General features: G+C 36.8%; 1 protein-coding gene across 1 annotated transcript; it reads right to left on the bottom strand.

Annotated features, from left to right (window-relative positions):
* Positions 1–6,207: 6,207 nt before the first annotated feature.
* On the bottom strand, positions 6,208–24,355 carry LOC129268971 (heparan sulfate glucosamine 3-O-sulfotransferase 4-like). The gene is made up of 2 exons (XM_064105841.1): positions 24,180–24,355; positions 6,208–14,311 (listed from the first exon to the last, which is right to left on the bottom strand). Exons 1-2 carry the CDS (start codon positions 24,353–24,355, stop codon positions 13,675–13,677), a joined length of 813 nt encoding a protein of 270 aa, XP_063961911.1. The 3' UTR covers positions 6,208–13,674.
* Between the last annotated feature and the right edge of the window lie 257 nt (positions 24,356–24,612).

Genomic DNA, 24,612 nt, shown 5'->3' on the forward strand with positions numbered 1-24,612 from the left:
AGTACTTGTGATTATGGAAAAGTAAAATGTCAGAGTAAATTCATGTTTCTATAATGGACAATCGAGCACAAGAAAACTAATACATGATTGGATGTTGAAAGCTAAACACATAAATATGACTGGAAATTCATGATAACTAAATATGCCCTGAACATAATAAAACATGTTGTTTTAACAGTTTAAACAACCATGCTTAATTTATTAAGAATTAAATATAAAAATAAAACTGTGTTGTTTTATATATATCAAGCACTAGTTAACTATATTTAAACAATTACTGTAAGGTTCATTTAGTAAAAAAGTCGTAGTATAAAACCTTTAAACAGCGTTTTACTGTATATTGTTAATGTACATGTATATATATTTACATAAAATACATTTTCATACATTCTATAAACTATAAATAGTGTCTGCTGTGTATATCTATGTCATACGTATGTATGTATGATATATGTGTGTATGTATGAAGTATGGGTTGGTGTGTGTGTGTGTGTGTAAGAGGTGGAGGTGGGGAGGGTGCGTGGGTGTGTGTGTTTGTTATGACACAAATCTTGTAAATTATCACAGATAATTATTTTTGCATCGGGTAACTATATACCGTGTTAGTCAAAAAAATTACACCTCACAAATCTCCAATTTAAGGATAACATGTGTCATGAAAACATAAATATTACATATCGCCTGAAAGAGTGTGTATTCATTTATTCATCCAAATGTTTCCTAGGTAATTGGTTATATACCAGATTGGCGTTTACCAGCAAAAGCTGCCCTGTCGAGTTCCTACGGGAGTATCATAAACAGAAACAGAAAGTAACTTGTAATATCTAATTCCCATTGTCACGAATCGCGCCGCGATTGAAACGGTGGTCTAAATCGTGAAGTTATCGTACTGATCGTATCAGATCGTAATAAGATCGTATCAGATCAGTCGAGACAATCGTATCGATCGTAGAAAAATGTTTGAATGGTTTAAAAAAATCGCGATCAGTTACGAAAGGCCAATCGCGGTGTTCGTAACCATGCATGGTAGCGACACTGAGAATATTACCAAGGAAATTTTGCGTGGGTCGAGCGTGCTTGAGATACACTTCATGTTGTTTTGAATGTAATTACATTTCTCTATTCTCACAATTTCCAATTCTTTTTTCATCAACTTATCAGCCATCCAATTGATTTTTATTCCAACTGCGGTACTTTCGTTCGTACTTGAAGATAATTATTTTCCGGTCATTATCACTGAATAGGTAATTTGGGAAAGATGCAAGTACAGTATTAGCAGGAATCCGCAATTTCTCAACCTGTTGAGTAAAATCCTGAGAGCAATTATGGAATATAGCCGTATTCAAGGTCCAATCCAATTGACTTTCTCTTATGGCAAGTTGCATTATCAATCCTTCCAAACATTACTTAAATTCGACATCAATATTTTCCGCAAACGCCATATGAACTTTATTTTCATGGTATGTATTAGTTAGTTAGTAAGTTTTGAATATGGAGTTTTTGATGATCATGGACACCACGATTATTGAGTGAAAAAAAAAAAAAATTGTCTTGGTCGGTGCATGCGAGTCGATAAAAGGCGCATTCTTTCTTTCCCCCTCTCCCCCACCCCTCGCCCCATCTCTCTCTGCGTGTATCACTCTCCCACCCCCCCTCTCTCTCTCTCTCTCTCTCACTCACTGCCCCCCACCCCCCCCCCCCCCCCCCCAGCTCATTTTCCTAATTCCTTCAGACTTCACTTTCTGTCTTTTTCACGGTCTCGGATTTCCTACACTAACGAACGGTCAATAGTATCGACCTGAATATCTCTGCCAAAGTCAATACCATGAAAAGTGGATCGTTAAATAGAAGACAATGACCTTAGTTTAACAACCTATAATCATGACCGTTGCTGAAGACTGCTTTGTTTGTGTTATTGTTGGGGTTTGTTTTTCCGCCTTTCACACGGTTAAAAAAAATCGTAATTTGAATGATGATTCCAGTGAAAAAGAAGGCTAATGACGAATTTTTTAACACGTGTCAAACCAAACTAGAATCACGAACGCTAATCACAGTCACGATTTGAAATTCCAGTTAAGTTTCACTCAAATTACGGTACGAATGTTACGTGTGAAAGGCTTGACCTTCAAAACATCTTTTGGGGCGGAGCTTACGTGTCCTTGCAAGCACTTCCGTAGATAATACATGCTCTCGTCGTATCGATGCAGTGCTTTGATTGACAAGTCACCAAGGACACATACCGTTTTCGAGTGAGCGTGTGAAAGGTCCGATGATTCAAGATTTACATGTGAAAGGGTCTTTTGTTTTGATTTGATTTGATTTATTTATTTACCAACAATATTCACATGTTTACAGGGTATAAAACAAATTGCATAACAGTTACACATGTATAAAAATACGATGGTAAATGGGACCAGAAAATAGCACAAGTGCTAGTCGAGCCTGGAAAGAGAATGTATGTGAGTGACAAATATTGGAAGATGTAAAAGAGGGTTGGGAAGTTGGGAGATTGATTGATTGATTGATTGATTGATCATTGATTGGAGAGAGAAAAGGAGGTACAAGGTATGTTGGGGGTGAAGATAGCGGTGGGGTGAATTCTCTACTTGTCAGGGGAAATAGAACCAGATGGGTATCTATACAATGTATAGGCCTATAGTGTACACAAAACTTGAGGGGAAATTATCCTAAATTTGAATGTATGTGTGTCATCGCGAGCAAATGATTATATTCATATTGTTCATTGTAAACAATACATTAAAGTATGAATTTATGTTGCAAACAAAGCATACACATTCGTTTTAAAAATCTTCGAAAAAGGCGGGATTCAATATAAAAATTGTCTTGGAAGAGTCCAGTGTATAGGGGCATAATTATATTTGTACTGGAAACCTACGGTGCTCACTATGTTTCCTTCTGTATTTCTTTCTTCTGAATAAAAATATATATCTGATTCTCCAGAGCTAGCGTGTTTACTTGGGGATAATAATCATTTTAAAAAAATGCTGGACAAATGAAACTGATTATGAAAAGCTGAAAGGCTTAAAGATTGTTGACGGGAAGAAACATCCCATGCGGTGTAAAGCGCTAATATCAATCATGGCCATGTAAGGGTAGTCATGGTTAGGTGAACCGCATCATGAGCAATGAATCAAATGTTTGTTTATGAAAAAAAAAGTGGCTTGAAATATCAGAATGACAATTCCCAGTGGTGTATTGAGAGAAAAACCTTGATCGATAGGGCCAGATATAGCGTATCGGGCAAAATTTATTAAAAGTTGGGAGCGAGCGAATCGAGCGAGCAAAAATTTCGACATTTCTATTACAAAAATCTAATTTTGTGATAGATTTCGACATAATATTCCGAAAATAATATTACTTTTCACCCTTTCTCTCTTTGCATTTTTCCTTTTCTCTTTCTTTCTTCCTTGGATGTCATTTTGATTTTTTTTGGTGGGGGGATCCCAAGCCTTCCTATATACCCCACTGACAATTCCTTATTAAAGGTCAAGTCCACCCCAGAAAAATGTTGATTTGAATAAATATTAAAAAAATCAAACTAGCATAACGCTGAAAATTTCATCAAAATCGGATGTAAAATAAGAAAGTTATGACACTTTAAAGTTTTGCTATTTTCACAAAACAGTGATATGCACAACTCAAATGAGAAAGTTGATGATGTCCCTCACTCACTGTTTCTTTTGTTTTTATTGTTTGAGTTATGCAATATTTCATTTTTGTTTATAGATTTGACAATGAGGACCAACTTGACTGAATCATATAGTATTAAACAATGCTCATTCCACATGTTCGGGAGGAATTAATTGTTGTTTCACTTGACAAGGAGGAGAAAAATAGAATATTCCCTATTTCATATAATAAAATACCAAAGAAATAGTGAGTGGATGACGTCATCAGTCTCCTCATTTGCATACCCACCTGGATGTGCATATAACTATTTTGTGAAATTAAGCAAAACTTTAAAATATCATAACTTTCTTATTTTACATCAGATTTTGATGAAAATCTAATGTTCAGTGTTATGTTTGTTGGATTTTTTCTTTTTATTAAATCAACTTTTTGTTGGGTTGGACTTGTCCTTTAAGCAGAAATAGGCAAGGAGAGATAATTGACTTTTTGACCTTTTGATGGAAAAAAAATTACACAATGCCAGTTATTTTTGTGCATTCACACTCACAAAGAATTCTTCATGCAAGGAATGTTTGTCATAACATACCCCATTGTTCCCCGGCGACAAAAACTTTAAAATTAAATTTCAAACTCATGCTTATCCGAACTTAATTAAACGGTAGAAAAGCAATGAATAGTACATTATCTACATGCGCCCACCAGTTATAGCCCTGTGAATGACGATGTTTTGTTAGGAAAGCGCACAATTTCACGCCCGAGTATATCGATCATGTTAACAATGAAGTTTGCATTGGAAATCATAATTTGCCGTGGGAATAAACTGAAAATATGGCGTTCTCATCAATGCATATTTATGGGGGAATATTCCCATCCCTTTTTTCTGTTATTTACTATTTCAAACTGCTTCTTTACAATTGTTTGCTTTATAAATCGTCTGGATTATTTTGTATTCAGTTTGTTTCTCATGCAGTGACTTCAATTATTTTGCATAAACAAAGATGAATACGTATTGATATAAACGTCAATATTATTGAAGGAAATAAATGTAGACAAAGTTGCTATTTGGGGTGGATTTGAAAACCTTTAAATGCTAGAAAATTCAAAAATAATATCCTTCATACTAACATTGCAGTTGCCAATATCAAAGAAGTCTCTACTAAGGAAAAAAATACTCTATAAAACTCTTAATGGTAAAATTAAGAGTGCTTTTTTTTAATGATTTAAATTTCTGTTAATTAAGGTAACCATACAATATATTGCGAATCTTTAATAGAATCTCAAGATGTCCAAAGCTCATATTTCTGAAGAAGAAGGAGAAGAAGAAGAAGGAGGAGAAGAAAAAGAAGGAGGAGGGGGAGGAGGAGGAGGAGGAGAAGGAGGAGGAGAAGAAGAGGAGGAAGAAGAAGAAATACCACTACAATAAGACATGAAAAAACAGGAATCACATCTACCAATGACAGATCATCAAAGTAGCTATAACTAGGAATAATAATTGTCATGAATTAATTGTTCATGAATTAAATTCTAAACTGTACATGACATATGAACTGTTGTCGTTAGGTGGCGCTATACAGTTTGAAATTTAAGACACATTTACTGTCAGTTGCAAAAGGAGCACTTTCCATTAGCTGTGCTGCACATTGAAATAATTGATTTTGATTAGGTATATGCTTATCCCCTAAAAGATGCTACTTCTAGTAATTTTGTATTAAAAAATATTGATTAATTATCAATGTAACCTTTCCCTTTTATATTGATTTTATCTTTATCCTATCACACTATAATAATAGTATCATATTGTATGAAAAAATATATGTAAATTGCAATGTTAAAATCGCAATGTTTATTGCATGAGATGTAATGCACGCCATTCTGAATTTCCAATTTAAAATTTATTTTAAGACAAACAGGTTAAAATAAATCGATCGCAAATTCCAACAAATAACCAAATCAATTAGATTATTTGCATATTGGGGTTGAATCGATTGTGACTCCCCTCCCCCCTGCCACATTACAGACAATTCTTTCTGTCAATCAATTGAATTTCTCCATCTATCAACATAATTTCCCATTTTCTCCCTATTCTCTCATCCCCACCTCCTTTCTCTCTCTCTTCTTCTCTCTCCAAAACTAATTTCTGTACGCAGTAAACATCACCCTTTTCCCTTTTGTTCTTGTTTGACTCTCCTTCCTATCTCTCTCTCTCCCCCTCTCTCTCAGTCCCTCTTCTTCTCTCCCAATCAATTTCTATCTACACTATCACTCTCTTTCTCCTTTTGTTCTTGTAACAGTCTCTCCTTGTTAATCCTCAATTATTCTTTCTCTCTCTCTCTCTCTCTCTCTCATTCTCACGGTCCCCCCTCCCCTCTCTCCTACATTATTTTTTTTAATACTGTATCCTTTTTGTTCTCCTCTTTTTATTTTTGTTTTCGCTCCATCCCATTACTCTACAATATTCATTCTCTCTCGTAACAAATTCTTACACACCCACATGGAAAAAGCCTTCATACTCATCACGATATCAACAGAAATTATCAGACTTGATGCGATATCCGCTGATGTTGTTCAATAAAAGCACATTTATGTCATAAACTACTTACAATCACATTAAAACATCGTGGGTTAGTTCAGCCTGAACAGTTGGAAAACAACAACAACAAGCCTCAAGTGAATACAGAAAAGTACACGAATACAGAAAAGTAAATGAATACAAGTCATTTGAATACATCGAATATTACCACATCACTCCCAGAACACAGAGGTTAGCGATTAATCGTACGCTCGATTTTCATGATTGAATGTACATTGTGGTCAACGGGATTCAATCGTAGAAGAATGATCTACGGTCATTGCTAAGCTTTGTTTTACCAGACCCATGTGCAAGGAAGTGAATAAAAATGAGTAAAAAATGGAGTCACATAACCAATACAAATAAATATGTTATGTACTCAGGCATGTATGTAAATCACAGTATCACTGCACTCTTCGAAAGGTGACACAACATTTGCTCCTGCGACAATTGCTCTGGGCTTTATTTCGTCTAAGATATAGGGTTAGGGTTGCCATAGGGTGTTATGTTAACTTTAGGTTTAGGGTAATGTTTAGGGTTAAATCCAGGGTTGAAGTTGGTCATTTGATTAATGTATCAATATCAAATAAAGGTGTGGAATTTGCAGTGGAGCAATTGCCGCCAGAGCAAATGTCATGGAACCCTCCGAAAGAATTGGTCAATTAAAGTAACCAATCTGTTGGTCAATACGTGTCCGAGCGATCAAAGCGGTCAATATCAGCCAGAATTCGGGTAGATTCTTCCCAAGAATAAGGTCGCCAGACACCCATTCACCAACTCACTGGTTGTTTTAACCAATCCGTTTCAAGAGTGTATGGATATGCATGGCTTTGGAAAAAGCGCCAGTATGGGGTGCTTCATGGGTGTCTAAATCAATCTGATAATGAAACTTATTATAAAATTATGGGCTTGCACATTTATATCTATAAATATCTGACTATCATCTGCTACAATAGCAGTCCAATTACAACTAATTACAGCAATACTTTCTTAAAGGTATCATGTTGTGCAATTTGATTAATGAAATACACAAATTCAATAGGAGTTGTTAATCTGAACAAGTTTCTTACAAATAGGATAATAGGAAAATACAATATAATACAAAAATTAATCATAAGAATGTACTAGATATTCCCCTAAAGTTGAAAATGATTTTTTAAACATTATTGGCAATTGAGTTCAATTTGTAGTTAATTTTCCTGTCCAATTTTACTAAACATGTTATATTGCATCATACAAAATAAAACATATGTATCATTTTACATTACAATCATAAGTACTAAATACACTCTAAATTTCAAGGGTTTTAAATAAATCTAGATCAGGGCCCGTTTTCTGCGATTGATTGCATTGACTACAATGTACAATCACTCGTGAAAATCAAGCACACGATTAATCGCTAACCTTTTTGTTACAGGACCCAGGTGTGAATAGTGGCCAGCTGAATATTGGATTTATTTACAATCTCAAGGATTAACTTCGAAATCTTAAAAGATTGAAATTCAAATCTTTTAGTTTTATATTTAAATCCACAAGGTTTAATCTAAATCTAATATTCGATTGGTCACCATTCACAACCGATCTTGATACACTTTAAATCCTTGAAATTTAGAGTGTGTACTGAACGAGTCTTGTTTCAGCCATCTCACTGATTTAAAGGGGAAGTTCACCCTGAAGAAATGTTTGTTGTAAAAATAGGAGAAAAAATAATCAAAAGTATTGGTGAAGGATTGAGGAAAATCAATCAATGATTAAGAAAGTTATTAAAATTTTCAGCTTTGGATTTGTGATGTCATAAACGAGCAGCTGCCCCATATGTCATGTAATATGAAATGTATATATTTCAATCTTTCGAAGGTTCATGACTTATTTTGTTTTCTTTTAGAAATGGGTGTGAAATGATTTGCCTATTAACATAATGAAAGTACCGTAAAAACCGTTTTCAATTTTCTGAAAAAAATGACATTTCATCGATTTTTTACCATACGATATGTAGAAAAGCTGCTTGCATATAACTCACCAATCAAATAATTTAAAATTCTAAGAACTTTTTTATTCTTTGATGGATTTTTCTCAAACCTTCGGTAACATTTTTCATATTTTTTCTGCTATTTGTACAATAATCTGAAATTTGGCAAATCAATAGAGTGAATCACAGGCTTTCAGAATATGCAACAACAAAAATCAATCTCGAAAATTTGACCAAAAATGAGGTTTGAGCCGGTTCGTAAAATCACTGACGATTTGACGGGCATTTTCAACATATTTACCGTGTTCTTTACATCTGTCATGCATCGCAGAGCTAAATCTGCCTATTGTCTGTATAGTAAGATTGTGCACAGATTTCTTTTGGTAGGATATCTTCCAATCCCGTGATGTTAACTAATATCATACGCTACAATTAGATTGCCACAGACAGTCCCAATCACATTTATCAATGCAATTATAACATCAAATCACAAATATCGTATCTCTCTATCATAATCATGCAATAATACACAAAATCATTGTGAAAATAATATATATTCAATTTCTACATTCATAATCTATGACCATGCCTAAATTTAATTGGTGAGCAAATCATTGAGCCTTGAAATGAAAAAAAAGAGAAAAAAAAATGGCAGTCAGCAGAAAATTGACTGCATAATCTTTTGAGAGTTCACTCTATATCTGAACCTCTCATTATCATACAGCGCATTTATGCATCTTTCCATAACTCCAAAACTACATTTCTATATTCATATTCTTTGCAAGGCTCTGTCACCAAAAAAAACAAACAATAAGTCGCATCCATTATCATCTTAAAGATAAGAATCTGCGCTTTCCGACATAGAAAATATTCTGTTTGCGACTGATCAAGTGTTTTGTGATGGAAGGTATCATATTCACTATCAGTATGTCATGATTCAACACTTAACTAGGCCTTATGTCATCTTTAAAGATAAATGCCAGTTGTGGTAACGATTTCAAAATGAGTTCGTACAGAATCCAATGAAATGACCACCAAAGTGTCTGTTTGTATAAATAAAAAATATGTGCCAGAGGATTCTGGAAGTAATCGTGTAATTGCTGAGCAATTAGCAAATAAGCACAGGATTCGAGTCAAATGTCGGCCCGACATTCAAAGCAATAACAATACACTGTCCCACATGCGCTTATCTGGGTTGGTAATCTTCAGTGTGAACATTTTCCAGCTTAGATTTGAGGATTTCACAAGGTTCAGTTTATGTAACTGTACTGACCAGATCTAGATCCATGATTATTTAGTGACAATTAAGCCTGGTTTTACAGACTTTCCCATGAAATCAGTGTTTACTGCAACTACTATCATTTATCTTTAAACAATGAGCTTTAATCTTAAATCCTAATATTTCAGGAGAAGAATTTTTAATATGAATACACCCTGTAGATGAATACTGAAATATGAAAGAAAAAAAATGCCATCAATTCAAGCTCATCTGAAGATGTAAAAACTACTAGCCCCCTCTATAGTTTGATGCCAGTCAGTCAGATGAGTTCCATCCCACTATTCACCAAACAGTGAATACAGTTTAGTGAATACAGTTTGAATAGATTTTTTATCATTATATAAAAAATATAAAATCATACTATTCCTCCACTATTAATGATACGAGAATACATTTATTGCCTTACAAAAAAACATCATTTTAAAGACATAGCTACAGAATTAAAATTTTAGGCACAATATAAGAACGGTGGAAAGTTCAATGCAAAGCTCACTGTTAACATATATACGAATGTATATCGGTGGGAATATTTGACTATAAATACCCCTAAAAATGTCATTCATTTCAGTACATATTCATTGATATCAAGTTGCTCGACTGTGCAATTACTTCTGAAAACTAAATTAATGCATACAGTATCTGACCAATGAATATTGGAGTCTTGCGTATGAATTATGACTTGTAATTTAGCTTTGATATTATACATGTAGTTACTAAAATTGAATACATGATTTAAGAATTTCAATTATAAGATTAAAAATACACACAATTGATCATTACTTATTTCATACTTCACAGGAATTGAGATGTAGACAAACACGATTCACGTGACTATTTAAAAAAAAAATTATTAATAAAATATGAAAAATAACACAGATATTACAGATAGATAAGCAATCAATTAAAAAAATCTTTGGTACCATTTGAGATGAAATATTACACAATTTGGCAACCCTACCAATGCAATATAGAAAACATTAATTCACATTTTACACACAATAGAATTTATCCTAACTATGATGTTATGGAACAAATAAAAAAAGGGGGAAAATGCATGCGAGGGGGGGTAGTGGGAGAGACAAAGGAAAATAAAAGGTGACAGGGAGAGAGGGGGAAAGAAAGAGAGAGAGAGGGGGAAGAAAGAGGGGGAGCGGAAGATAAAGGGGGTGGGGTTAGAGATGGGATGGAGATCTAGATTGTTTGCAGTGATACTGTGTAGTTTAGGTTGTTCAGAAGTCCGAACAAAGTTACATGAATACCTGAAATCCAGACGCAGTTTGGCATAAGAATTTGGCAGTTTGTAAATTGGAGCCAACGGTGACCCATTTCTGAAAACAGGCATATAAAAAAAATATTATTCTACAGTTATATAGTCGTGCAGCATCCTGATCTACTTATATCTTACATACATCATGAAAACTGCACAGCTGATCCATTAGCTATATAATCAACAAAATCCAATGTGTTACCATTCAAAGCTGATCAGTGAAAACAAGAGTAAGGATACCCTTTGCAGGGGCCTCGGAAATGGGGGGGGGGGGGGGCTTCAGCCCCCCCCCCCCCACTTTGAAAACCGTTCCCTGGCCCCTGCTATGTGTTTCATTTATAATTGATAATAGTATGAAATCATCATTCTCTCCGACTGCAAACCATTTATTTAAATGATAAGAAAAACATGTTAAGAACATACAAAAAATATACAATTGGAATGTGCAGTGAAATTTTCATGCAAACAGTATAATATAAAAAAAATAATCATAAGAATATTGATCCTTAAGCAAAATGCAAGGTTTCAGCAATATATCATTAACACCGCGGTAGATTCATAATGCATAACATCATCTAATGGTCCACTTGTCAAACAATTCTGTGTGGTGCATCACGGGAAAGATAGAGTCAAGAAATAGTCAGCCATGGTATTACGGTAAATTGACAATTCGTCCACTCACCACATGGTCTAGCTTCATTTAGTCTAATGCCATTCCGTCCATCAACATTTCGTCTAACAACCATTCGGTCCAATCATCACTTCGTCTAATCACCAGTTCGTCTATTACCATTTCGTCTAATAACCAGTTGGTCTAATACCCATTTTCTTTTTATTGATTTTGCACAATTAACACTTTAGTTTGATTAGACCACATGGTACATGGACTGAATGGCTATTGGACCAACTGGTTATTAGACGGAATGACATTAGACTAAATGAAAAAAGACCATGTGGTGAGTGGACGGACTGATGGTAGACCAAATGATAGTAGACGAGTTGGCAATTGAACGAATTGGCATTAGATGAGTTGGAATAAAGAAAACAGTATAAATTGATGGTAAAAATATGTTACACTTCTTATTCTAAAATTCAAAATTCTTGACTATTAACAGAGTGTGAACATGAAATTTCTGTGGTCATTGATTGGTTAGTCTTTACTGCATGAATAAGGAGCTTTTATCTGTGATGTGGAATATTCAAAATATGGGAAATCAGCGTTATACTACTCATGAATTATGAGAAGAGTTCAGCATTGAGAGAAGGAAGAGCCAGTGTTAAGGGCTAGAATGTGAAATCTAAGACCCGTTCTCAGAATACTTTCCTAAACTGGTTTCCCTTAAACCAGTTTAGGAAACTAGATAAGATCGCTTTGCCAACGTTCTCATCAACATCTCCTGAACTGGTTTTCAGAACCCCTTCACGCAAAGCGGTCATGTTGCCATGCCGACATCCTCAGTGGGATCAAAAGTTTTGTGCGAAATTTGAAAGCGCAGTGTACATGTAGTTATTCTTCCCATGTGCGTGGAGTATAGCACGTCGGCGAAGATCGCTTCCTGAAGAATGGCTGTGTCCTCTACGCTTAAACCAGGGCAAAGCGATCTTGAAAACTACATCGCGAGCTGGTTTTCCGAATCAGTTTGGAAGATCGCTTCCATGACCACTTTGAGCGTTCGCATTACACATTTAACTAGTTTCCTGTAAACTAGTTCTAGGAGTGTAATGTGAGCGGGGTCAGTGTTATGGGCTAGGTTGTAATATCTAAATCGCCCTGGAAAAGGTGGAGATGTCAATGGACAGGCATAAAGTCAAGCCTGTCAGGACTTGTCACGTGGGGGTGCTGTTTAAGTTGCGAATCCACCCTGTTTATGTTTGGCTCTTTATAATCTTATACTGCAAAGGCCGGGTTACACAGGGATTTGAACCCGTAACATGCATACCTACCAGGCGTGGTGGCTTAGTGGTAGAATGAACGTCTAGTGAATAGGAGGTCACGGGATCAATCCCAGCTGAGTTGTACCACAGACTTTTAAATGGGGCATTCTTGTCTTCTTGAAGTCTAATGGTTTATTAGAAAGTCCAGAGAGAAGAAGGGGTAATAACAACACGTCAGGGACCCATGACACAAAGCTTAGCAATGATCGTAGAACGTTTTTCTACAATTGATTCCATTGACTACAATATGCAATCAATCGTGAAAATCAAGCTTACGATTAATTAACCTTTGTATTACAGGACCAAGGTTATGCAGAGCCCCCTCGGGGACTAGCTAATAACAGAAATGGCTACCCTCAATAAATAAAAGCTCAGAGATATCATTATTATTCAATGATAGGAAGCATAGTAATAATAATCTTACCAAGGGTAGCCACTTCACTTCTGAAAACTGTTCTCCCAGCGGGCCCTGTTTAACATAATACTGTTTTTATTACCTCGGCTTTAGCACAGTTACCTTGATTGGGCGCTCGAGCATCCGAGGAATTTCTCCCTACCAGGTACCCTGGGTCAAGTGCAGCACAATGTGGCTTGGATTCGAACCCACGTCCCTCTGATTGAAAGACGTTCATGGGTTCAATTCTACTGTAGTCCGTAGGGGTTAATTTCCCTCGGCAAAAATTCATCCGCACTGGCTGCACTCGATCCAGGTGAGCTGAATGGGTACCAGGTAGCATTTATACATTGAATGCTTTTCCACCCTTACAGTAGCTCAGCTACAGCAGGGGTACTAAAGTGATACCAAGTATCGAACTCAGTAGAGTATTATGCATGTACAGCTGCACTATACATACATATAAATGGACATGTTATATCACTATGCCATATACTATCTCACATACAATGGAAACTATACTACGGATACATTGCAGATTGCCACATGAACAAAACAACATACCATTTATATACTATAATCATAATCTATGCAATTCATTCAGCCTGTACTATCTCCTCTTCTCCTCGCCCCAGTGAAAATTTTGCCCGATCATGGAGTAGAACCTCTCATTGTGGGGTTTGAAATATCTATAGACTTTATGAATGACGGACGGTGATATGTGAGGGTGCTCGCGGCCCTTGGTTTCCCCGAGACAGTCCGCCGTGGTGTCCTCAACGGACTTCTTCATGCAGTAGAACCCCTTGGTGGAATTATACACAAAGTATCTCTCATCGATGATGGTATCGATCTTGAGGAACCTTTGAAGCTTCATCAGCTGCGGGACCGGGTTCTTGATCATCTCGTCGCCGCTGATAAACAGGAACTGCGAAAGCGGGAAGAATTTTAACCAACGTTCTAAGTGATCCGCGTACCTTCCGACCATCAGAGCGTAATAACTGTCATCGACGACCCCCGTCTTCGGATCGGGGACGGCCAGTCTCTCAAATTCGTTCTCTTTTCGTCGACCTGTGGCGACTGATTGAACGTAGTCGGATATTGCACGGACGACTGGGTCGCGTACGACGACGATGAGTTTCATGTTTTTGTCTAGCTTGTGTATCCGTTCAGGTGCTTCTTCTGTTATGTAGTAGCCTGGTGTCTTTTCGATGGTGATTTGTCCTGGTTTACTTAGAGGCATACTATCTCTGCAATGTGGAAGATAAAAACAAGAGCAAAATTAAATTGTGAGATACATGCCAACATTGGTTAATTTATTTGTGGAGCGTTGTGGCCCAGTGGATTAGTCTTCTGACTTTAAAACAGAGGGCCGTGGGTTCGAATACCAGCCATGGCGTAATTTCCTTCAGCAAGAAATTTATCCACATTATGCTGCACTAAACCCAGGTGAGGTGAATGGGTACTTGGCAAGATTAATTTCTTGAATTGCATGAGCGCTGAAAGGCAGCTCAAGCTAAAGCCGGGGTAATAATAATAATAACTATGCGCCTCGGAATAGAATATTTCTAGCTAGATGGCGCTATATGAATGTCTTTTAATTATTATCATTTTTATTATTATGTATTTGTACATGTACACATATAAAAATATGCAATCCAATTGAGAAATAAAGATAAGGCAATATCTACAAAACTGTCATTTGCAGAGAGATCACAAAAAGGAGTGTTAAGTTTCTAAGAACTGGTGTCAGAAATAATAATTGATAAATTCATGATAAATATTTACAGTTGGTGAGCTGAATATGATTTTTATGATGTTGTTGTTATGATAATGGTGGTTGATAATGGCTGTAGTGGCGATGGTCTTTGAAGTGATGATGATGGCGAAGATCTTTGAAATGATGATGATGAGGATGAGGATGATGCTGATGATGATGATATGATGATCAGCTGATCATCAGCATCACCCACCACCATGTATGCTGTAGACAAAAGTCACACACTAGAACACTGAGGAGCTCTCAGCATCTCTAATTTAGATGCAAATTCATGTGCAGTCTCGCTACCCCACTAGGCGAGGAACGCTTTCTCAGAGTACCCCAGCATGACATATCAAGATAAGCAGGTGAAAGCATTGGAAACTCAACCCGAGAATGTAACATCAGACCGGAGAGTGGAAAGAGTTTGGAGTCTCATTAAAATTCAGCTGTCTCTGACTCTGCGTGATAGGTTTTGCACACTAACTGAAATGTGAAAGAGAACCTTCCTAGGATCCATAATCAGGGGGAACAAGTAGGTAGGATGTTCAAGAATATGAAAGAAAAAGGGGCGAAGTAATGAAGCCTTTATTTACCACAATATTACTGTAATATTGAGGCACCTTTTCAAGAGTTCAATGTGAAAATACAAGCAAAATATGCGTTAAATTAGGAACAAATACTGGTTAATCACGGAGGTAATAACTACATGGGTAATTCACTGGCCCGTATTCTGAAGTCAGATTTAACTTAGACCATGGTCTAACTCTGTGCTAAAATTATGGGAAGCCAAATTTTTTGTTTCCATTGAATTCTTCACGTTTACTGTTCTCTTTCCTAATTCTTTAATGGTGAATACATCTATCTTATATTCATCATTCCCAGATGGTTAATAATGCTTTTGGAGTCAAATGAGCTGATAAACTGAACCTCTACTGTTAGAGAGATTTATGTCACAACTGGCTTTCTCTAGTTAACCACAACTTTAGACCAGAGTTTGAATTAACCCTGACTTCAGAATACGGCCATAGACACAGACCCTCATTAATATTTATACACCTAATTCACTGACAATTTGATTCATGAAATGCTCTGCAGGAGATCGAGTTCAATGGATATTGCACTTGCTATTGACCGAAGACGGCTATCTGAGGTCATCTATTCCCTGACAATCTTACCATAATTACTTCAAAAGAGGTGTAATATACCTGGATAAGACCCTGGAATTTTGTGTAAACACACGCAAATCTTCCCATTTCCAAAGGAAAGCAAGCAGGAGATCCAAGAAAAGCAACCTTTGGTATTCGAAAGGATTTCTCTCCGCAAGTGTGATGGCGTTGATGGACAAAGTCAAATGGTTGTCTAACACATCCACTCATATTTCAAGATGTCCACAGGGGTATAAGTGCAAAAAAACATAATATGTGACTCTTCTATTGACAATACTAGAATTTCATGAATGTGTTTTGCATGATTTACTAATATCATCAAGATACCAGTCCAAAGAATATTTCAATTATGCCTACTGTGATTGGAATTTCGTTTTAAAAAAGGATACATATTATGTTTTCTCAATTTAGTGGTTTAATTCAAGTCCCTTTGGGCAAATATCCCCCAAAATTACTACATCTTAAATAATTATATCATAAATATATTTCTTTTTTTTTACATTGTTGTCCCTGAAAGTTAACTTTTTTTTTCAATTTTCAAGATATACACTATTTATCCAATGTTGTTTAAAAAAGTAGAATAGGCTCATATCGCATTCCAGAAAGCAAGATTTAGGACTAATGAATACCAGGCTACGACCAAGCAGAATTCATGTAACACAAAGTGCACATTTTCAAGTTCGTCGACTCTTCTTCCATCCCGAACCTCCCCATCGAATTCATAAAACTAACCCCAGAAATTCCCCGCATCAACAGGACCTAAATCAACTAAACATCTTGCCACCATCTTGGGCAATGTCGCCCTTCATCCCCCATCAGCTCCGTGGCTCATTGGGGTCAATTCAGGCCTTTTGTCCGCCCGTGACCCCTCTCGTCTCCGCAAGCAACCCCTCCATGCTCCCAGACTCCCCTCACTGCCAAATGCAGGGATGTTTTTGTTCAGTACCTACTTGGGTTTATCTTAGAGCTGAAAGCAAACAGGAATATTATGAAGGATTCCATGAGAGGAATGGAATAGAGACAGACTAGGCATTCCGATATATAAACTGATTTCTGCAAGCATGCTGACCTAGTTAAAGGGTGATTAGGTGCCCTATAAGCAATGGTGTGGCCAATTTAGGGCATACTTGGAAATAGAATAAGAAAACAAAATGGATTAAGGTTCAGTAGAGAGTCATGTAGGAGGGGTATCTTTCAAATTCTGTTGGGGGCTTCAGTAATTTTGAATATAAATTTGAAATCACTATTCCAGCCTTTCCATGAATCAAACCAAGTTGGAAGAATATGAAGAAAAAAACAAAAATCACTCAATCTTGTAGATAAACAAAGAAGACTAAAAAACCTCATCAAATCTCTGGTGAAGCACAGTGGTCACTTCCCCAAAAATGTGCAACCAAAATTTGTAACAATGTCATCTTTATTACCCCATCTCCCCTGCATGCAACCTTTCTCCTATGTGACACATCATTTATATAAGTCCTAGAGACAATTCAAGGTCAGCTAAGATGCCATTCCAATTCAGAATGAATAGGTTTGTTGCAATAGCCCATAATTAAACATTTTCAAACAACTATTCAGGAAAGTATGATTTTCCCAATTTTGAACTTTCATCTTTCAATTTCAACTAATATGTTTGTTTTTTTAAACTAGGGTGCGTTTATCCGCCACTTTTTTACCCTAGAATCATGATTTGAATCATGATTCAAATCATGATTCTGCAGAATCACGATTGCGTTTAGTCGAAATTGAATATAATTATGATTAGAATCACAAACATGAAACACGAAAAAAGGGGCGTTTGGAAAGACGTTTCTGCAGAATCACGTACGAAAATGTTCGAATAAACGATATCGTGATTACAATCATGATTATATGACCTCACTGTTGTGTCGGGCTACTTTCGGTTTGACTCTTGCCAAGCTCAAGGCGCTCTATATGCTCATTGTATGTACATGACTATGTACTATGAATTCATTTTTTGTCATGTTCAAGTTCTGTGTTGGTCATCGCATCGTCCACTACTTTTCATTTTTTGGTCATGTCTTCAACTTCAAGTTCTAGTAAATGAATTAACTGGACAGACAATGATCTCAGTTGTTGTTGAGTATACAGTATCAATATCAAATTGGATCTACGCTGAAATTCACTTCCGAACACCATTTTGGATAAACTAACAAGATGAATAGAAGCATATGGACCCTTTATGATAGAAGTAAACAAAATGAGGTATAGACTGAATTCTGATGGAAGCAAAAGAATTTTCGAGAGCCGAAACACGTGCGAAAAACTTCCTCTGTCAAACTGCGCACTAGTGATGCGCACTGGATTGGCCCGAATCTGAGGAGAAACAGCATTGGAATGAAGGTCGTCTAAACGCTGATTCTGTGATATTGTGATTCATGTTTGTGTTTTGAATCATGATTCAAATCATGATTCAAATCATGATTCTGGCTTGAGGTCGCATAAACGCAGCCCTAGACTGGCCATTTAGTATGCAGTGCTTAAAGATGAAAAGGTATTAAATGACCTATATCTTGACTTGAAGTGGGATTAAAACACGGTTAAATAATCATTCAGGACTACATTTTCACCTAAGTAGCTTAAAATAATCACTTGAAATCCTTTAAAACCTAAATCTACCAAAGAAGCTCAGTTCATTGAGGCAAACTTTCATCAGTGACTTGGATGTACATATAAAGAATGAAACATGAGAGTAAATGGAGAAGTCAACCTAACCCCCACCCTGGGCAAAAAATATAATAGATATATTAATAAATAAATCTATAAATAAATAAATAATAAATAAAATAAGAAAATAAATAAATAAACAAATTTTAAAAAATTGCATCTTCAGCCCACCTTTTGCATATTCATGATGTGCATGTAACTATTTTTCGCAAAATATATTGCTAAACTTTAAACTTCAAGATTCTTATGAATTTCTTTGCATTTTACTAGATGAATTTTACTCTATTTATTTAGATATGATTATTTTCCAGCCAGGAGTAACCCTTTAAACTGGATTATAGATGAAGAATGGCTTCCACAAGAGTGTGACCCTTCCATTAGATCAGGATTAAGAAAGATTCAGTGCAATCTGATTTGGGACCAGTCCAAGGAGGTTCGAATGCAAAGGCTCACATACAAAGAAATCATATTTCACATCTCTGATGTATGGCCCCAGTTGAATACAATACTTCAATACAATGTGAATTAACCAGAAATAATGTTGTCTTGCCACAAGGAATGAAAAATTCTTGAAATCCCCTAGTTAGCAAATGTCAAATATTTGAACAACTCCATTGTAATCCTTGAGAAGTAGGGGGAAGCATGCAGCAACGATTGTCCCTCCTTTTATTCCTCGATGTTTAGGGTGGCTAAACATACAAGGTACTATAGCAAACAGGAGCAGAAGCACCCTCCCTTCCTTCAGATGCCAGGATTCCTGTACCAATACATCAATCAAACACTTCATATCCAGCGTGATGAGATTACTTATGTTTGATTTACCATTTTCCCTCTTGAGATTTAACAGAATAAATCAATAGGGCCAATTTTGTTTTCTCCTGCCCCCTTTGCCCCTCCACTATCTCAGTAGGGCCGTCAGCACCAGCCCGAGTTTTCAAATAATCGCGCTATTTCTGATCCGGCCAATTATCCCGATCTGAACAAGATTATTTGTAATGGAGACACAATCATCACAATAGTTCGCTGGATTGCAATCCTAAGTCAACTTAGGATTATTTGCAAAATAGCGCGCTATTTTCGATTTATCCCGCTAATTCGTAGACCCAGATGCACTCGTGATTATTTATACACGGCGTCAGACCATAATGAATTGATTGCCTCGCTCAAGCACATATTCCTCTTCTTGCGCTGGTGTAGATGGGGTTTCTTGAATACCAAGATTAATCACGAAGAGCTGGCTGATCGGGCTAAAATCTCGAGATTGAGCAAACTTTGGCTGGTGCAGCACCGCCTAGTATCTCTTTTAAAAAAAAACTTTTCCTCTCAAGCATCTCTTTTACATTGTTTATGTAGGCATTCTTTTCAACCTAAACTCTATTAATTCACCAATCTTAGTGTTAAATTCAATTATTCACAAAGCTGGAGTAGATAGGATGCAATCATCCAAAAGTGAGATATATTAAAATTCTCCTCCCCTACCTACCCAAACTCCCCACATCCTTACCCAATACCCCCTCCCCCCACATCCTCACCCAATAACCCCCTCCCCCCACCCACACCCCCACCCCCACTCTCATCCCCTTTCCCACTCTCTCAACAAATAAAATATACAACATAAAGGCAAGAGACTGAAGAGAGATGTTTGCATAGAGGTACAGTAAGAGAAAGGAAATGATCCGATCCGGCTGAAAGTGCCCCCTTCTATCGACCTTTTTTTTCTCCAATGGACGCTCTCTGCATCTGGTGCATCTTCTTATCTGCCAGACACTTGCCAATGTAGCTCCATGTACTAGCTTCTTCTGAATCTGCTACCACTACATTACGGCCTATTCATGTAGTAGTGGGACCCTTGAAAAATCTTGAGTCTTTAGGTTTTTATTAGTATATTAACAAATCCTATTATGACTAGCTTTTTTGTGCGCAAGAATGTGTAATGCCATGACACTCCAATTGCACCAAATGCTGCCTTCTTTGATTTTTTTTATAAACACTTGCTCATTTCCAATAAACAAATATATCAGGCTTTGAGAAAGTATAGTGGAATTATTTATCCGAGGTTGGTCTGGCAATTACTATTTTTCCCCGAGGGGCGAAGCCCCGAGGGAAATATAGTAGTTTTGCCAGTCCAACCGAGGATTAATAATTCCCACTATGCTTTCGAATGAAACGCCTGATATATTTGTTTTATATCCTACTTTTAATAATTTATAACCAAAATCTATGCGCTGAGCATGCAGAGTCCTGTTACTTGCGTTGAATTACCTACTTTTCTCCGAGCCACCGCGCTCAGCGGAACGCAGATTACTGTCTGCGCTGACGCATCGCGCTGGACTTGCGCGGGAGAGAGAGCGCGCAAGCCGGTGCGCCGAGGTATCCAGTTTTGTGAAATAATGTGACGTCAGAATATTGGTATATCCAAAAATATATCGAGGTCTGACGTCACGCAACATCATAGTTGAAATATATTCGGTCACATGATGCTACTTGAACCAATCACTATACAGGATTTACTCTATGTAGGATATAATACCCAATATCACTGACTTCATGAGGTCATATCTCATGCCCCCATAGACCGATTCTCACCAAATTTTGAAAGTGGGGGTTTTTCATCACGCGTTACCAAAATATGGTATAAAAAAACGCTGAAATGCTAAAAAAAGCTTTTTGTGACGTCATCACTTCGGTACTCTATATTAGGCACATATTTTGAGAGAAAACATGTGAGAAGACATTTTATTTTAGCTTCAAAAGTAAAAATATAACATCTTTACAATGTAGCTTTAAATAAAATGTCCTGGGCAAAAAAAAACTTGACCCTACGAGATTCCCCAGTGTACTCAGAAACTCTGTAAATGTTCTCTGTATTAAAAGATTTGATTTAGATTTCCTGCAAAGCGGATTTAAAGGAGTATAGAGCCTACCCAACAATGGATGAAGGGCATACGGATTCCTAATCCCCATTCATCTTAGAAAAAATCACAAAGTTTCCAAAGCCGCGAAGGAGATTAAAAATGAAAGTCTTAAATCACTGATCTTCTTCTTCAGAGGGTTGTTATACAAAAAGTTGTAGTTCATTCCCACTTGTACACGCGGTATAAAACTCATTGGCCAAACCTCATTGGCCAAACCATGATATGGACACTACCATGGCATTAATCAAAGAGATTGTGCATTATATATCATCTTTAAATTGGCACTTAAGTGTGACTTAGTTTAAGTCACACTTAACTCTTGGCGAAATATCCCTGAAAGATCTGCTCCATTTCAGGTCTGCTTTTAATTTATGATTTAATCTAATTTACTATATATCTGTAAAAGTGTGAACACAAAAATTTTTGTACTCTTTAATACTCATAGAATATATTCTATCAAAAAGCAATGGCATTAAAAATATTACATATCAAGTCTTAAAATTCACTTGGTGGTCAAGTGATGAAAATTCATATTTTATTTCATATTATTCAAAATAGACATGAAATGAAAACTCCGAAAAATTCGCTCTGCCCAATTGATCGTGGGCCCGTCAGCCGCTGTGCAGCGCCAGATCGATGGGGCTCTATCCCTTTAATTGTTGAACGCCAAACAGGGTGGCAGCAACTCCCATCTTTTAACATCTTTTGGTCTGATGCGGCCGGGATTTGAACTCCCGACCTCCCGGTTGTGAGACGGACGCTCTACCAAATGAGCTAACTCACCGGTTGATACCTGTGGGTGTGTGTTTATTTGAAATAAGTCATTCCATTTCGGGCTGAAAGAGGCCACAGAATAAAAACACAAAATTGTATTATATGGGAATAGCTTAATAATGTTTTTTTTTTATTTGTTCATTTACTGGTATATCTATTCAACACTTCCAAGACAAACTAAGAATATCATCTTATTCAAACTTTCTCATTCTTGTCAAATAAACATTTATCAATAATATATCATGGCGATGAATGGATTAATTCTACACCATTCAAAGGACAGGGGAAATGCAACCAGGTCAGGCTTGAATAATGTCTCTCGGTGTCAACATCGCACAGGATGCATGTCTTTACTATAGGCTCCATCTCCCGGCCTCAGCCTTCAATTCACCTGTATACCATTGGAATATATAGCTCCATGATCATACCTACATGTACATACATGTACTCAGGTGTTTCTTATTGCATTACATCATGCATGAGGCATTCCACAGGTCTCGATGGAAAAACAACACATTGATCCGCTGATGCAGTTTCAAAATGCCGACAGCAAATGCTGTGAAAGGCACGCATGTGGCATCCATATTGGATAGGGATATATATGTATATGTACGGATAGCAAAATATGGAGAAATTGCTATGTAGGCTACCTGGATGCCTATCCCTCATGTATTCTCAGGTGTTTCAATTTGTAATACATCATTGTGCCCCCAAAACCCTGACTGATATATAACACTGATCTACATGTAAATAACAACTGGTAGTCATGTTTTGCTGCTGTGTTGGGACATACAATGTATATTGTTTAAGAGATGAAATTGAAATGAGCTTAAACTACTCAATTGAAAACAACTTCATTTACTCCCTTTTGGGGGTTATAATCTAAATATGGATAATGTTTATTGAACCATTATAACACTCACAAAAAGGAAAGGATATACAACATATGTATATGACAATTACAAAACAATTTTTCAGGACAAAGTAAAAAAAAGGTGAAATCATTATAATATCTGATCGTACCACAGAGATATCACTTTATACCTCCTTGATCATACAAAAATTGTATGAGTATGACCGGTATTCACATTGCGCTAGATGGATGCAAATGAAATTATAGCCATCAACATTCTTTTTCAGTTTTTTTTTTTTCTTTTGTAAAATCTAGTAAGCTACCTGAGTTAAAAGAAAGTTTGCCTCTAAATAAATTCTGATGAAAGAACACCCTTTTTAAGATTCCTTCATCATCATCCCCATCCCCATACTCAATAAAAAGAAACAGCATACTTTGCACGTATTTGTACACCTAATATCTAATTCCTGACATGAGGTAATTAATAACGATCGTCAAAACAATCTGATGGCATATCAACACCAGCCGCATATAGCGCACGCTGAGGCACATGTCATATACATGTATGAACAAACAGCCCTGGATAGTCTAAACATGTCCCAGACATGATGTCATAGCAGCAACCAGATAAAGATGGCCAGATGATACACCTGGGGGATGAAGGCCATACAGATGTACATGTAGACGTGTCTTCATCAGCTTAAGTTCACACTGATATGTTGCACAGTCCAAAGTGTCATTACATCGTTGCTCGAGCATGAATTCCACCTTTGAGGGCCGTCTGCACCAGCCCGAGTTTTCAACTTAGCGCGCTATTTCTGATCCGGCTAATTATCCTGATCTGAACAATCTCGAGATTATTTGTAATGGAGACGCAATTATCACGCTACTTCGTAGGATTAATCTCGAGATTGCAATCCCAAGTCAACTTGGGATTATTTGCAAAATTTTACGAATTACCCTGCTAATTCGCAGGTGCAGACGCACTCGGGATTATAATGCATCGATGCCTCGCTCGAGCAGGAATCGCTCTTCTTGCAATGGTGGAGAGGGGGTTTTCTTGAATCTCGAGATTGAGCAAACTCTGGCTGGTGCAGCACCTCCTTTAGAGCTAATATAGACAGTGTTTCTTCCATCTCGAGAATAAATCTTAAACTGGTCTAATCAGGCTAGAATATCTAGACTGAAGACACCCAAGGCTGACAGAGGACCACCTGATGTCTCGCTAATGAGAACTATGCAGTCAGCAGACCAGTAAGAGTTTTCAACATGAGATAGTGATCTAATGAAGATGATGAAACACTATCTTTAATAAAGTAAAAGAATACTGGTTAAAGAATTTGAGAGGTTTATTTACCATTGGTCCAATGCCAATTCATCCAATTACCAACTC

This window comes from Lytechinus pictus, chromosome 10 (assembly GCF_037042905.1).
Source record: "Lytechinus pictus isolate F3 Inbred chromosome 10, Lp3.0, whole genome shotgun sequence".
In the NCBI taxonomy this organism is placed as follows: Eukaryota; Metazoa; Echinodermata; class Echinoidea; order Temnopleuroida; family Toxopneustidae; genus Lytechinus; species Lytechinus pictus.

What these genes read in the sequence shown, in the direction of transcription:
- LOC129268971 (XM_064105841.1), bottom strand. Translation starts at nt 24,355, where the DNA reads ATGGAAGAAACACTGTCTATATTAGCTCTAAAGGAGGTGCTGCACCAG. An exon ending in TGCACCTGCGAATTAGCAGG is followed by an intron (nt 14,312 to 24,179) that starts GTAATTCGTAAA and finishes TCCACATTGCAG; the next exon opens with AGATAGTATGCCTCTAAGTA.